We start from the raw sequence: 14075 nt of genomic DNA on the forward strand, positions 1-14075 counted from the left end.
ATTTACTGGTATAGAATAGTAACTGGTGGGGACTTTACCTATGATGTCCCCACCAGTTACTATTCTATACCAGTAAATGATTCTGCTAGGAATATACTACCATAAAAATAGGGCAATGGATAGAGTATAGAGCTTGGAATCAGGAAGACACATCTTTGATGAGTTCAAATCCACCCATAGACACTCATCCCCTTTTGGCATCGCTTTATGTTTTGTCATCCCCAATTAGAAGGCCAAAATTCCCCTGCCAATCAGATACTTACACGTACTGTGTAAGTCTAGACTATTAGGGCTTTCGTTTAGTAGTACTGGGTCTGTACAATCTATTTGAGAATCTGTTTACCAAGTGAGCTCAAGGTAGGATAGTCTGCTCACTTCTTGAAACAAAAGGCTCTACTGGGGTAAATTTGGGCAAGCCACTTAACCTCTATGGACCTTAAAAATTTCCTCACATATTAAAATGAAAGGGTTGGAGGCAGCTAGGTGGTTCAGTGGATAGAGAGCCAGGCCTAGAGATGGGAGGTCCTGAGTTCAAATCTGAACATGGACACTTCCTAGCTGTGTGACCCTGGGCAAGTCACTTAAACCTCATTGCCTAGCCCTAACCTCTTCTCTACCTTGAAAGTGATATACAACATTGATTCTAAGATGGAAGGTAAAGGGTTTCTTTTTTAAAATGAAAGGGTTAGACTAGATGACCTCTAAGGTTCTTTACAACACTATATCTATGATATAAAGGGCTTAGGATGTGCCAAGGTACTGAGCACCTTTACTCACCTCAGGGTTGAGTGGAAATTTCACATGGGTCCTCTTTCGGAAGCAGAGCTTAGTGAGGTCATACAGAACAGTCAAGAGGTGGTCATCTGGGGTAACTAAGTCCTCATCGCAGACACTTAGTTCCAGTACATTCTGGGGAGAGAGAAAAGAAGAAAGATGGAAAAGAGGCCTTCCAACTACCAGGGCTTCCTTACCTCAATTCTTGGAAGAGAGAATAACTGTGACCAGAGAATGGACCCAAGGACGATAAAGACCTGGCAGGGACTTTAGAGATCATCCAGTCTAATACCCATCATGAAGGGCAGTAGAAAAGATGTGAAAGATAGTGTGGTACAGTGGAAAGAGTGGAAAATCTGGAACCAGAAAACCTGAGCCTGAATTTCTATTCTACCACATACCTGAGAATTCTTGGAAAAAATCACCAGTGATAAATATTGGAGGGAATGTGGCAAAATTGGGACACTAATACACTGCTGGTAGAGTTACATTCTTGGAACTATGCCCAAAGGGTGCTAAAAGTCTGTCTGCCCTTTGATCCAGCCATAGCACTGCTGAATTTGTACCCCAAAGAGATAATAAGGAAAAAGACTTGGTCAAGAATATTCATAGCTGTGCTCTTTGTGGTGGCAAAAAATGGAAAAATGAGGGGATGCCCTTCAATTGGGGAATGGCTGAACAAATTGTGGTATCTATTGGTGATGGAATACTATTGTGCTCAAAGGAATAATGAACTGAAGGAATTCCATGCGAACTGGAACGACCTCCAGGAACTGATGCAGAGTGAAAGGAGTGGAACCAGGAGCAACTTATACACAGAGAGGGATACACTGTGGCACAATTGAATGTAACTATCTTTTCCACTAGCAGCAATGCAATGATCCAGGACAATCCAGAGGAACTTAAAAGAAAGAATGTTATCCACATCCAGAGAAAGAACTGCAGAAACAGAACCGCGGAAGGAAAACATATGATCAATCATGTAGTTCAATAGGGATATGATTGGGGTTTTGATGTTAATGGATCACTCTACTGCAGATATTAATAACATGGAAGTAGGTTTTGAACAATGGTACATATATAATCCAGTGGAACTTCTTGTCAACTTTGGGAGGGAGAGAAAAGAGGGGCAGGGAATCATGAATCATAGAACCATGGAAAAATATTCTAAATTAAAAAAAAATTTTTTTTTAATCACTGGGCTTCAGTTCCTTTGTCTTTAAAATGAGGCAGTTTAAACTAAACAGGTTCCTCAGGTTCCTTTTACTCTATATCTAAGAGACTTTTGAGTTAAAGAAATTGGATTCATTTCCTAACTCAGCTCTTCTCTCTGTGACTTTTGGCAAGTGACCTAAACTCTCTTGGCCTCAGTTTCTTCATCTGTAAAATGAGGAAGGGTGGCCAACATGACCTCTAATGCCCCTTCCAGTTCTTAAATCTGTGATCCCATGATTTTACAGATGATGAAACTAAGACCTAGGGCAGGTAACTGACTTGTCCAAGGTCACACCAGTAATAAGTGGCAAAGTCAACATTTGAACCTTTTCTACTACTGTTAATGTAATACATTTACTCCTAGGAGAGGACACAGGAATATGTGGGTGAGAATGGGAGTGGAGGTGGAGTGGTTGACACAGAGGTTCCTCCCCTCCCCACCCTGAGAGAGGAGAGAGTTAAAGTGTAAAAGGAGTAACTCCTGGGACCTGGTTACTCATCTGTTCTGGGGCTTCCTACTCAGAAGCTGCTTTCACTTTGGATGTCAAGCAACAAGTCAAACCACTGGTAAGAGATGAGACTGGGAGCATAATCCAATGAGAGTCCAAGATATTTCTTTATGATATCACCCTTAGCTTGTCCCATTTCAAAGAACTACTTCCTCTGGAAGATAGTGGGGTGTGGGAGGATTAGGATGGGATGGACAGTCAGGCAAGATGCCCACCTGGGAGAGGAATGTAACAGGTTTCATGGCCTCAAAGCTAGGTTCTTGTTCACAAGAATGTTCAGAGTAGAGGAAATATTGGTCTTGGTGCAAAGAGAGAAAGAGAGAGAGAGAGAGAGAGAGAGAGAGAGAGAGAGAGAGAGAGAGAGAGAGAGAGAGAGAGAGAGAGAGAGAGAGAGAGAAAGAAAGAATAAAAATAGAAGTGTTCCCAGGAAATTTTGTACCCAGCAAATTTGTTGGGTCTTGAAACTATAGCCTTTGGCCCATTACCCCTTGGCATGGCATTGATGAGATTAAAATACAATGTTCTAAATTGAACAGTTATTTTAAGTAGCTTTATGTCTAAAACCTGTCCCATTTAAAAAAAAAATTATCTTTAGTTTAAGTTCCAAATTCTTCCTTTCCCTCCATGCCTCCTCCATCCGTTGAGAAGGCAAGAAATAAGGTATCCATTATATATCAGTTGTGAACATTGAATGAACCACACTGACTCCATTTTGTGCCTTGATTCTGGATCTTGCTCAGTTCCCTTTCCATTCAGTTTTGTGTCTAGTTCAATTTCTATCTTGTGAGGAAACTTTAGTCAATTATGAGAATTGTAAGAAAACTTTAATGCATATATATTCTTGTCCTTGCATGACTGGGAAGCTGGACCTCTTACTTCTATGCATTGCTTAAAGATCCTTAACTAAACACCTAGGATATGGAGACCAGAAAACTTATGCAAGGATTTTTCTTGCAATTATAACATCAAGCAATCCATTAGTCTTATCTGAAAACTGGTCCTGTTCTGGTCAATCTGTTACTGTTTCCTTATTCAGACATGTGGTGGGGAGTGGGACACCTTTCTTTCTGGTTTCAGGGAATCACATCTGTTTCCTCTTCCTCTCCCCGCTCAGAAAACCTCTAATCTTTGTTCTAATTAGAAATCAAATGCCGTAATCCTGAATTCTTATTAATATCCTATTGTTTTCTTATAATTCAGAAAAAATCTTTCTCCTTGTATTTGGGGTCCAGTAAGGTGAGGAATCCTGGTCCCGATTTTTATGCAATTGGCATTCATTGCTTAATAAATTGATATAACTGAAAGCCCAAACCAGAAGTCATGTAAAATATATCTCCTCATTAGTTATGTTCTCTCCTTCCCTCTCAATAAAACCCAAGAGAAATAAAGAAAAAACTTTTGCTTCAACCTTCACACTGAGCCCATCTCTTTTTTATCTGGAGGTAGATGTCATCTTCCATCATGAGTCCTTTGTGGATCTTTGTATTGATTAGAATGACTAAGCTTTTCACAATTATCTCTATGATATTGCTGTTATGATAAATAATATCCTTGTAGTTCTATTCACATCACTTTGCATCAGTTAATACAGGTCTTCCTAGGTATTTCTGAAATCATTCCCTTCCTCATTTCTTATATCACATAGTATCCCACCTTAAATCATATCTTAGGCCATCATATATCATAACTTATTCAGCCACTCCCCAGTTGATGGGCACCTCTCAGTTTCCAATTCTTTGCCACCACAAAAAAGCTGCTATAATTACTTTTGTATAGGTGGGTCCTATTCCTTTTCTCTCTTTGGGGTATGGACTTAGAAGATCTTTGCTGGGTCAAAGGATATGCAATTTTATATCCCTTTAGGCTTAATTCCAAATAGTTCTCCAGAATCATTGGATTAGTTCACAGCTCCATCAACAACCCATGACTGTATTTATATCCCTACATCTTCTTCAACAATTATTGGCTTAAGAATACAAGTAATGCTGGTTTACTTATTTTTGCCAGTCTCTTTAATGTCTGACTTGATAGAAGATAGCTAGATTCATATATCTGCTTCTGCAAGCAATCTGTTACAACATATTGTTTTGAAGTATATGAAGAAAATCTGACCTCACATAGTTATATAGTTGGGAAAGGGAAGAGCATTATAACAAGCAAATAACATCTTAATTACATTACAAAAATAGCTTTGATGTCACAGACCTCATAAAAGAGTCTCAGGAACTTTCAGGGCTCCGTGGACCACATTTTGAGTACCATTAGCCTAGTTTTCTTTATGTTCTTTGACTTGCTGGTTTTGATATCAAGGTCATATTTATTTCATAGAAGAAACTTAGCAGGATCTTCTCTTTTGCTATTTTTCCAATTTGATGTTGTTTGGTCTTCATTCTTGAAGAGGACCAGTGACATGATGGGGTGAAATCTTAAATTGGGCATGAATTGGATTTAAGTGAGGCAGTGTTGCCTAAAGTCATTAGCCTCACTCTCCCTTTTAGAATCACTGAACCCCAGTGGCAAAATAATGCCAGTCAGAATGACTGACCAGCAATGGCCTGGGATGCAGTGGATGACCTCAGCATCTTCTATGTCTCACCAAATTCTAAACACTCCACAGCATCTTCTTCAGCACCTTCATGACCATTGGAACAAATTGTTCTCTTCTATCCATTCCACTAGGGGAAGCCCTATTTCTACAGTATCTCTCAAACACATCCTCTTCCCATCATTCACTTTGCCATCATATAAGCCTGACCTTTGTCACGTCAGGTAACAAAACTTTTTTTTTTTACTTTTATTTCGTTTTGGACTTAACAAATGCCAAATAAGATGAGCATTCCCATACACAATATAGAAGAGAAGAAGATTTCATGAGCAGTCAAATCTGATTTAGGTATAATGTGCTTCTCTTCCAAATACATACCAAATTCATCTTTGAAGTTCAAACAGTTTCTGTGATATTGGAATGAATTCTTTTTGAATACTTGACAAAATTCACATTTGTCCAAATTCTTGTTCAATTTATTTTTCTGAAATTGAAGGAAGTCCTATATTTATTGCTATTTTCTATCTGGGCATTTAAGTTTTTGTAAATATTCATTCATTTAAGTTATCAGTTTTATTGGCATATAAATAGGCAAAATATTTTTTTTTTAAAAACTCTTACCTTCTGTCTTAAAATCAGCACTAAATATCAGTTCCAAGGCATAAGAAAGGTAAGAGCTAGACCAGTGATGGTGAATCATTTAGAGACTGAGTGCCCAAATTGTGATCCTAATGCTGGATGTGAGCCACCACACCCCCTTAACCTAGACAGGGAAGGGAGGAAGCACTCCCATTGGGCTGCTGGGCAGAGAGGGGGTGATAAGAGAAATGTCCACAGGCCTGTGTGGAGAGGGGGAGGGGAGCCCTTCTAGTACCTGTGCAATAGGTTCATCAACACAGGGCAAGACAATGGGAGTTAAATGACTTGCCCAAGGTCACACAGCTAGGAAGTGTCTGAGGTAAAATTTGAACCGAGATCTTTTTGACTACAGCTAAATGGTGCAGTGGCTAGAGCACTGGGCTTCGAATCAGAAAGACTCATCTTTATGAGTTCAAATCTATCCTCAGACGTTTACTAGCTATGTGACCTTGAGCAAGTCCACTTAACCCTGTTTGTCTCGGTTTCCTCATCTATAAAATGAGTTAGAGAAAAAAATAGCAAACTATTCCAGTATCTTGGCCAAGCAATTCCAAATGGGATCACAAAGAGTGAGGCAGGACTAAAAATGTTTGAAGAACAATGAACTTTCTGAGTCCAACATTCTGTTCATTACCCATCATTACCTCACAAAAATTAGAGCTAGAAAGAACCTCCAAATGCATCTAGTCTAATTCCTTCATCTTCTAGATAAGGAAATTGAGACTTAGGGAGGATAAATGATTTATTTGCACAAAGTTCCATATATAGTAAGAGCTAAGATTTAAATCCAAATCTGACTATTGTAAACCTTAAAATTTCTTAGACTTATAAATGTTGGAAATTTCACCATTGGGAAATTTCATACTTGAAAAATTTCCTACTGATAGTCTATTGGAATGTGAACCCCCTTGGCATGGGAGGGTCCTTCTCCTCCCTACTTAAGATTACTTTAGGACAGAAACCTTTTGCTGAACAATGGAAAGGGCTTTGACCTATGCTTAAGCATAGAACAGGAAGTTCTTTGAGTCATGATTGATTTTAGAATTGATACAATAGAGATACTTGGAATGACAGAACCAGGTCTTTTAAATTTCCTTAGACTTATAAATGTTGGAAATTTCACCATTGGGATATTTCATACTTGGAAAATTTCTTACTGATAGTCTATTGGAATGGGAACCCCATTGGCATGGGAGGTTCCTTCTCTTCCCTTCTTAAGATTACTTTAGGACAGAAACCTTTTGCTGAACAATGGAAAGGGCTTTGACCTATGCTTAAGCATAGAACAGGAATTTCTTTGAATCATGATTGATTTTAGAATTGATACAATGGAGATACTTGGAATAAATCTCCACCCTATTCAGTCCTAACAGGATTGAGTAAGGGCTGCAGCCTAGATCAAAATTTAATTATTCCAATCTCTACCCTACTCAGGTTAACAGGATTTAGAAAGGGCTGTAGCAAAGGAGCAAAGATTTAATCATTTGAAAATATGACCTTCAACAGACATGTGCAAAAGCCAGAAACCTCTGGGCGGTCCTGGGTTAAGCTAGAGCCTCCATTGGCACAGGGAAATTGATGAACAGTGATTGGTAGATGGGAGAACTGAGGGGAGGAACTTGGATGGTTTCCTTAAAGATAGGGGGTCTGAGTAGTTGGTCGGTGTGGTTCGTGTGGGCTCTGAGAAGCTTGCTCTGAAGGAAGCTGAAGGTAGAGGCCTCTGAGACTGTTTCTCCATTTTGGTCACGTGAGTAATAGGGACTGATCTCTTTTCTTTGCCCCAGCTATCTAAGGGCTGGGCCAAAAATCTCCACCCTACTCAGTCCTAACAGGATTTAGGAAGGGCTGCAGCATAGATCAAAATTTAATTATTTGAGAATATGACCTTCAACAGACATGTGCAAAGGGGCAGACCTCTGGGCGGTCCTGGGTTAAGCTAGAGCCACCATTGGCACAGGGAAGACATGGACAGTGATTGGTAGATGTGAGAACTGAGGGGAGGGAACTGAGATGGTTTCCTTAAAGATAGAGGGGTCTGTGGACTGAAGGGGTGGTTGGAGAGGTTTTGCTCTGAGAGGTTGTGCTCTGAGAAGCTTGCTCTGAAGGAGGCTGGAGGTGGAGGCCCCTGAGACTGTTTCTCCATTTTGGTCACGTGAGTGATAGGGACTGATCTCTTTTCTTTGCCTCAGCTATCTAAGGGCTTGGGCCTTTTGGCCCAGCCTAAACAGAGGGGGTATTTAAGCCCTATTCCCTTCTCTCTTCTCTCCCCTTTCTCTCTCTCTCTCTCTCTCTCTCTCTCTCTCTCTCTCTCTCTCTCTCTCTCTAATACCTTTCTTCCTCCTGTTTGTAATTAAAAACTCCATAAAAGGTTGACTGCTGACTTGAGTTTTCATTTAGGAATTACATAGCTGAATTCTTTGGCGACCTTAAATTAATATATATCAGTCTTTTAAAGTGATTTCCTTGTCACACTATAGACTCAGCACCCTTTCTACTGTACTGCATGACTTCTCTGTCAAGAGTACTCCAGACACATTTTTAAATGGCCAAAAACTAACATGGCAGAAGGACAGAGCCAAAGAAGTGAACAAAGAGACCAAAAAGGAGGCAGAAAGACTGGTTAGACAGGAGGGGTCTTCTGAACTTTACCTTAACCTGGCTCTGGATCCGGAAGTTGAAGGTTTCATTCCATTCTGGGTTGGTGCAGTTGGAGATAGTCCTCGTTCTTAACTTCTCATGGGAGGCAGTGGGGAGCCAGAGATTTACAAAACAATCTGTCAGACTCACTGTGGAAGAAGAAGTGGAAGGGAGAGAGAGAAAGAGAGAGACATCAGGGACAAGAGAGGCAAAAAAGAAATCCAAAATAGGCTGACTCAAGACAGGTGGTCCCCTCAGCCTTCCATCATGACCTTCCTCACACCACCCAAACAGCTAAAATTGCACATGCAGAGAGAGACACCCAGCTCAGTCTCAAGTTTGCTTGACAGACTTCTAGGACTTTATTAACTCTTCAGAGCCTTTCACAGAGTGGACCCTTATTCACTTACATGCTGTCTCTCCCATTAGGATGGAATCTCCTTGAGCGTAGGGACTGTTTTGGGATTTTTTCTGTAGCCCCTGCACTTTATATAAATAAATACTTTTTGACTGATTGACTTTCTTCTGAAACAGTTAGGAAATTTCATGAAAATGAGCCCTAATTTTATTGCCCCATCGTTATCTGTAAGATCTGAAGGCTCATCTAGGGTTTCCAGTGCACTCTCTGGTATAGCACAACCATGACTTATTGACAACATGAGTGTTCAAAATCCAGAATAAATCTTTGCTTACTTTTTTACCATTTATTTTTATTTTTTATGTGTAACAACATAATATGTAGCATAATAATATGATATATATGATTTGTTATAAATATGTAATAAATTATAATAAATATGCTTAACCAAGAGAAACAAATTTTCACATTAGCTGCGTTAAAAAAACATGTCTCATTCCTTTTTGCCCTTCTTCCCACTCTTCTCTCCCCCCCAAAAGCAGGTAATACAATATAGGTTGTACATATATGACCATATAACATGTTTTCCTATTCATCATGTTGTGAAACAAGACATATTGCTTACATTAGAGAAAAATTCAATTTTTTTCTTTTGCAGTGTTCATTTATATTGCCAGGGATATATATATATATATATATTTTTTTTTTTTTTAAATTTAAGCTGCTGGTCTTGGAATTGAATTCTCATCCTCTTGCCTCCCCATCCCCATTTTAACAACAACAAAAATGACCCATCCATTCACTTTTTGCTTTCCCCAACCTCTCCAAATGATGCGCCTGCAAGAGCCAAAAATGACACAATGCTTTGGGATAAAGGGTTAACACTCTGTGGAAGGTCTTGGAGATAATCTTTAAAGAGCTGTGGTTTGTTTTTTGGTCTCCCACATACCTAACTATAAATTTCACCCTCCACCAAAGATTCTGTGATTCTCCATTCTGCAAAGTACAAAAACCCCTGCCTGAATCACTTTCTCCCTCCCTTGGGACAGCTGGCAAACTTATCCTGCTTGGATATCTGGGATGCCACAAGAGACAAGTAAGGCACCAGCTCCCCTGGATCTGGACTCTGCCTATTCCTTTTTTGTCATGAGTCCCCTGGAGCTGTCCTGGATCTTTGCCTTGTTGATGTTAGTTAATCCATAAACAGTTAATCATCATACACTATTGCTGAGGGGGTTTTGTGATCATCTCATTTTTCTTCTTCTTTGGCACTATAATCACATGCCATTCTTTGTTCAGCTATTCCATGATTATGCTAGAACAGCAATGTGCAATTTGGCCTGAATTAAGGCTAAGACCTCCATATCTAGACCAATAAGACTTTATTTCCTTTAATGGCCAGAGCACTTGGGAAAGAAAACTATAGTCTGGATTGGAAATGGAAGCAAAGTGGAGTTAGGATAAGAAAATAGTCTTCCTCATGATATAGGCTGAGAAGTATAAGAACTACCATTTGGATGGTCCCTTAAGATCTGTGAAGCATTTGCAAATATCATCTCATTTGATCCTGGGAGGAAGGTATTATTATCCCCATTTTATAAATGTGGTAACTGAGGCTTAAACAGTGAAAGTACCTAGCCCTAGATCCCACAGCTAGTAGGTGCTGTCCTCCTGGGTGTTCCATGACCAAGACCCTCCTGGCTCCCAAGATTTTCTCTGACTGTTCCCCAAGCCTGGAGCACTCTCTCTCCTCCTGTTGGGCTACTAACCTCTCCAGCTTCTTTTACATCCCAAATAAAATTCTATCATTGACAGGAAGCCTTCCTTGACCTTTCTTAATCATTGCTTTCCTTCGGTTAATTTATTCTCTATGTAGCTTGCTTTGCATAGGGTGGTTTGCATTTTTTCCCCCTCTTCCATTGAATTGTAATCTCTTTGAGACCAGGGACTGTCTTTTGCCTCTTTTTGTATTCTCAGGATGTGGAACAGTGCCTGACACATAGTAGGTGTTTAGTAAATATTTACCAAATGAATGAATGAAAGTATCTGAAGCAGGATTTGAACATAAGTCTGTCTTCCTGACTCAAAGTGTATCAATTCTATCCCTTCCAGAGTTGGGTTGTGAAGGGTTAGATTTGTAGTACCTGGACAGAGAGATTCAAAACCATGGAATTTCCTGAGTGTAAGGATAGAGTCTGTGGCTATGTATTACAACTACCATCACCTACCCATGCAGAACACATATTCTTTCCTGTGTAGATTTAAAAAAAAAATCAGATTCGTTCCTGAGAGCTAATTTTCTTATCCTTTGGGGAAAGGGAGAAAAATAGTGGGGGGAAAAGAATGGAGAGAAGGACAATAGGAAGAAGAGAAAAGAGAAACTACTGAGGTGGGGAAAGGGGAAAGATCCGACACTTCAGAAACAGATCTGTCCTGATTCACAGTGTTGGGAGTTGACTATGCTCAAGAATCAGACCTAATTCTGAATTACCTAGTGAACAGTATATTGCAAAAAAGAAAAAAGGATGTCTTATGACTCACAATACTGAGTCACGATATTAAACTCCAAAGTACCTGACGGCCTCAGTAGATATTAAACTAATTCAACATGCTTCAACCACACCACAGAAGCAACAATGGAACAGCTAGGTGGCCCAGTGGATAGAGAGTCAGACCTGGAGACAAGAGGTCTTCAGACATTTCCTAGCTGTGTGACCCTGGGCAAGTCACTTAACCTCCATTGCCTTACTGTATTCTGCCTAGAACCAATACATAGCATAGATGATTCCAAGATGGAACATAAAGATTTAAAACACACACACACACACACACACACACACACACACACACACACAAAATCAGCAGTAACAGCAGCAGGAAATATCTAAGAACTCTGTCACTGATGGAATTCTGTATGATCACTGGAACAGGGAAGTGTCTTTCCTTAAATAAAGATACTGCTTGCACAACTAAGTTAGATGTTCTCTGATCAGATGCAATCTGACCTCTATTTCCTGACCCATATTTCATATATCCTTATATGCTCTATTAGAGCTCTGCTCTATTAGAATCCAGTGTTGGGATGGCAGAATTTCATTCAACATGTTATGGAAGAGAATGGATTTTAATCTCAAATGGGAGTAGCCTAATGAGATCATTCCATACTAAAGAATAAGTTTTAATTTTAAAACTGGAAAATTCCCTGAAGCTGTTTTTGGGAGGGGAAAAAACAAACCCACACTCCACATGAACGTTTCTTTACGGAAGGAAAAGTTCTTAAATTATGATATCCCAGAATTTAGGAAATATTTCTATATATAACAATGTCCAGACCAAGATGGTCTTAGGAAGAATGGATCTAGTTAATCCCACAGGGAATGGGTTTTAAGGGATAGTTACATTACAAATCTCTGAATTGGAAGAGAATGGAATATATTAATATAACATAACCAAACATCTTAACATAATATTTCTGAATTGGAATAGAACAGAAAAAGTAAAATCTACATCTCACTGGGAGTACAATTTGGAACATCCCATAATAACCTTCCTTCAAAGCACAGCATAGAAATCATCTCCTCTGTGACACCTTTCTTGATCTTCCCAATTGGCAATGGTCGCTCCTTGAAATTATTTTGCACAGATCTCATATTCACTTATTGGTAGACTTCTGGCATCTGATTCACCCTCCTTAAAAAAAAATCTAAGCTTCTCAAAGGCAGAGATTGATTTTAATTTTGCCTTTGTACCTTGAGCATCTCACCTAATGCCTTAGACACACTAGACAATTAATAAATGTTTGTTGAATTGATCATGTATATACAAATGCTAATTCACAACCCTCAACAATAATCAGATCAACACAAAAAACATTTTTTTGTTGTTATCACCTATAAGAGTGTAAGAGGAGCAATGTGGCCTCACCAATAGACAGCTGACCTCAGATTCAAGAAGACCTGTCAGGTTCCAACTGGTTATGTGATACTTGGCAAATCACTGGACCAATTAGTGTCTTGGGGACTCTTTAATACTATAAGTTTCAGAACAGTGGCTGATGTGTATTGGTAAGAGAGAATTTCATCCTTGGGATAATGTTCTATTAATCAAATCATAGATCCAATCACCACCACCTGAACCTGCTTCCCCAATAATAGACTCAAGCAAAGGCCCTCAGTAGGAATTTACTAGAGATAGGAATAGTACACTGACATCAACAGAAGACTGGTTTGAGGAAATGTTTAAACCTTCTTTGGATCTAAAAAGGAGAGGAAGATAGCCAGGAGTCTGAGATTTTGCTTGGAGAAGAGCCTATTGTAAATGCCTTGATCACAAGAAGAGGGACGGTTAAGGCAATGGTCAGGGTCCTCAGTCAGCCAATTAACATTTATTAAGCTCCTGCTATCTGCTAGGCACTATGGTAAGTTTTGGAGATACAAAACAAAGACAAAAGACAGTCCTTGCCCTCTAAACACTATCTGTATTATAATACATTATGAGTATATAATATATAATAATATATCATCTGTATATTATACATTATATAAAAATATAATATACTATAAGTAAATAGTATATTCTTGTTCAAGTATAGGTTAGATTGGATGAATTCTGAGGTTCCTTCCTCCTCTGACATTCTGTTGTTTCAGTGGAAAAATTGATGGGTCCAAAGTGAGAAGACTGAGATTCATAATATAAAATTGAGATTTGAACTCTGGACTTCAATCCCCACAAGCCCTTGCTCCACTTCCCCAAAATGCTTTGTAATCTTACGGAATTTGGAGGTGGGTGAGATCAAGAAGGTATTTAAGCTGATTGCAAAGGCTTTTGAGCTCTCTTGGACTTCCGTTTTGGGGCAAACGTGGCTCTTTCCATAATGTAGGTGAGGTCTTGTCTAGGCCTCTGGCCTAGGCACGTGTTTTTTCTTACTTGTATATTCTTAAATTCTCAATCTTCAATAAACCTCTAAAAAATATAATACTCCTTTCAGAGAGAAACTAATTTCTACCTGCCTCAGTCTTCCCTAAATTTTAATCTTTACAATAATCCTAAACTTTGCTATTGATACCTCCGTGCCTTGGGGCAAGATATCACTTTGCCCCTCTTAACTTAGGCTTCCTCATCTTTAAAAATGAATGAGTTAGACAAGATGACTTCTGGGGCCCCTTCTAGCTCTGAATCTGTGAAATTCTGGGACTAGACACTGATGCTAATGATGAGGAAGATGGTGGAAGATGACAGTAGAGTACCAAACAAGGATGACTTCACCTTGAAAGGGGGAAATACTCTAAGACAATACTCAGTTTGCAAATCTTTTTTCTCATCACTTGACTACTCAAGGATAGGTCATCAGAATGAGCTTTCTTTCCTGGAAGTGGGTAGTAGAGAGTGATTCAGCAAT

The 14075-nt window shown here is 39.3% G+C and overlaps 1 protein-coding gene across 2 annotated transcripts in view; it reads right to left on the reverse strand.

Annotated features, from left to right (window-relative positions):
- PLA2G4E (phospholipase A2 group IVE) overlaps positions 1–14075 on the reverse strand; it is a 144903-nt gene that overhangs the window by 51680 nt on the left and 79148 nt on the right. For both annotated transcript variants that reach the window (XM_007472412.3, XM_016428486.2), the window contains exons 3-4: positions 8332–8468; positions 778–909 (exon numbers count right to left, since the gene is read on the reverse strand). In XM_007472412.3, the coding sequence (XP_007472474.2) occupies positions 778–909; positions 8332–8468 (269 nt within the window). The remainder of the gene's footprint in view (positions 1–777; positions 910–8331; positions 8469–14075) is intronic.

The sequence above is a fragment of the Monodelphis domestica genome, chromosome 1, assembly GCF_027887165.1.
Source record: "Monodelphis domestica isolate mMonDom1 chromosome 1, mMonDom1.pri, whole genome shotgun sequence".
Lineage (NCBI taxonomy): Eukaryota > Metazoa > Chordata > Mammalia > Didelphimorphia > Didelphidae > Monodelphis > Monodelphis domestica.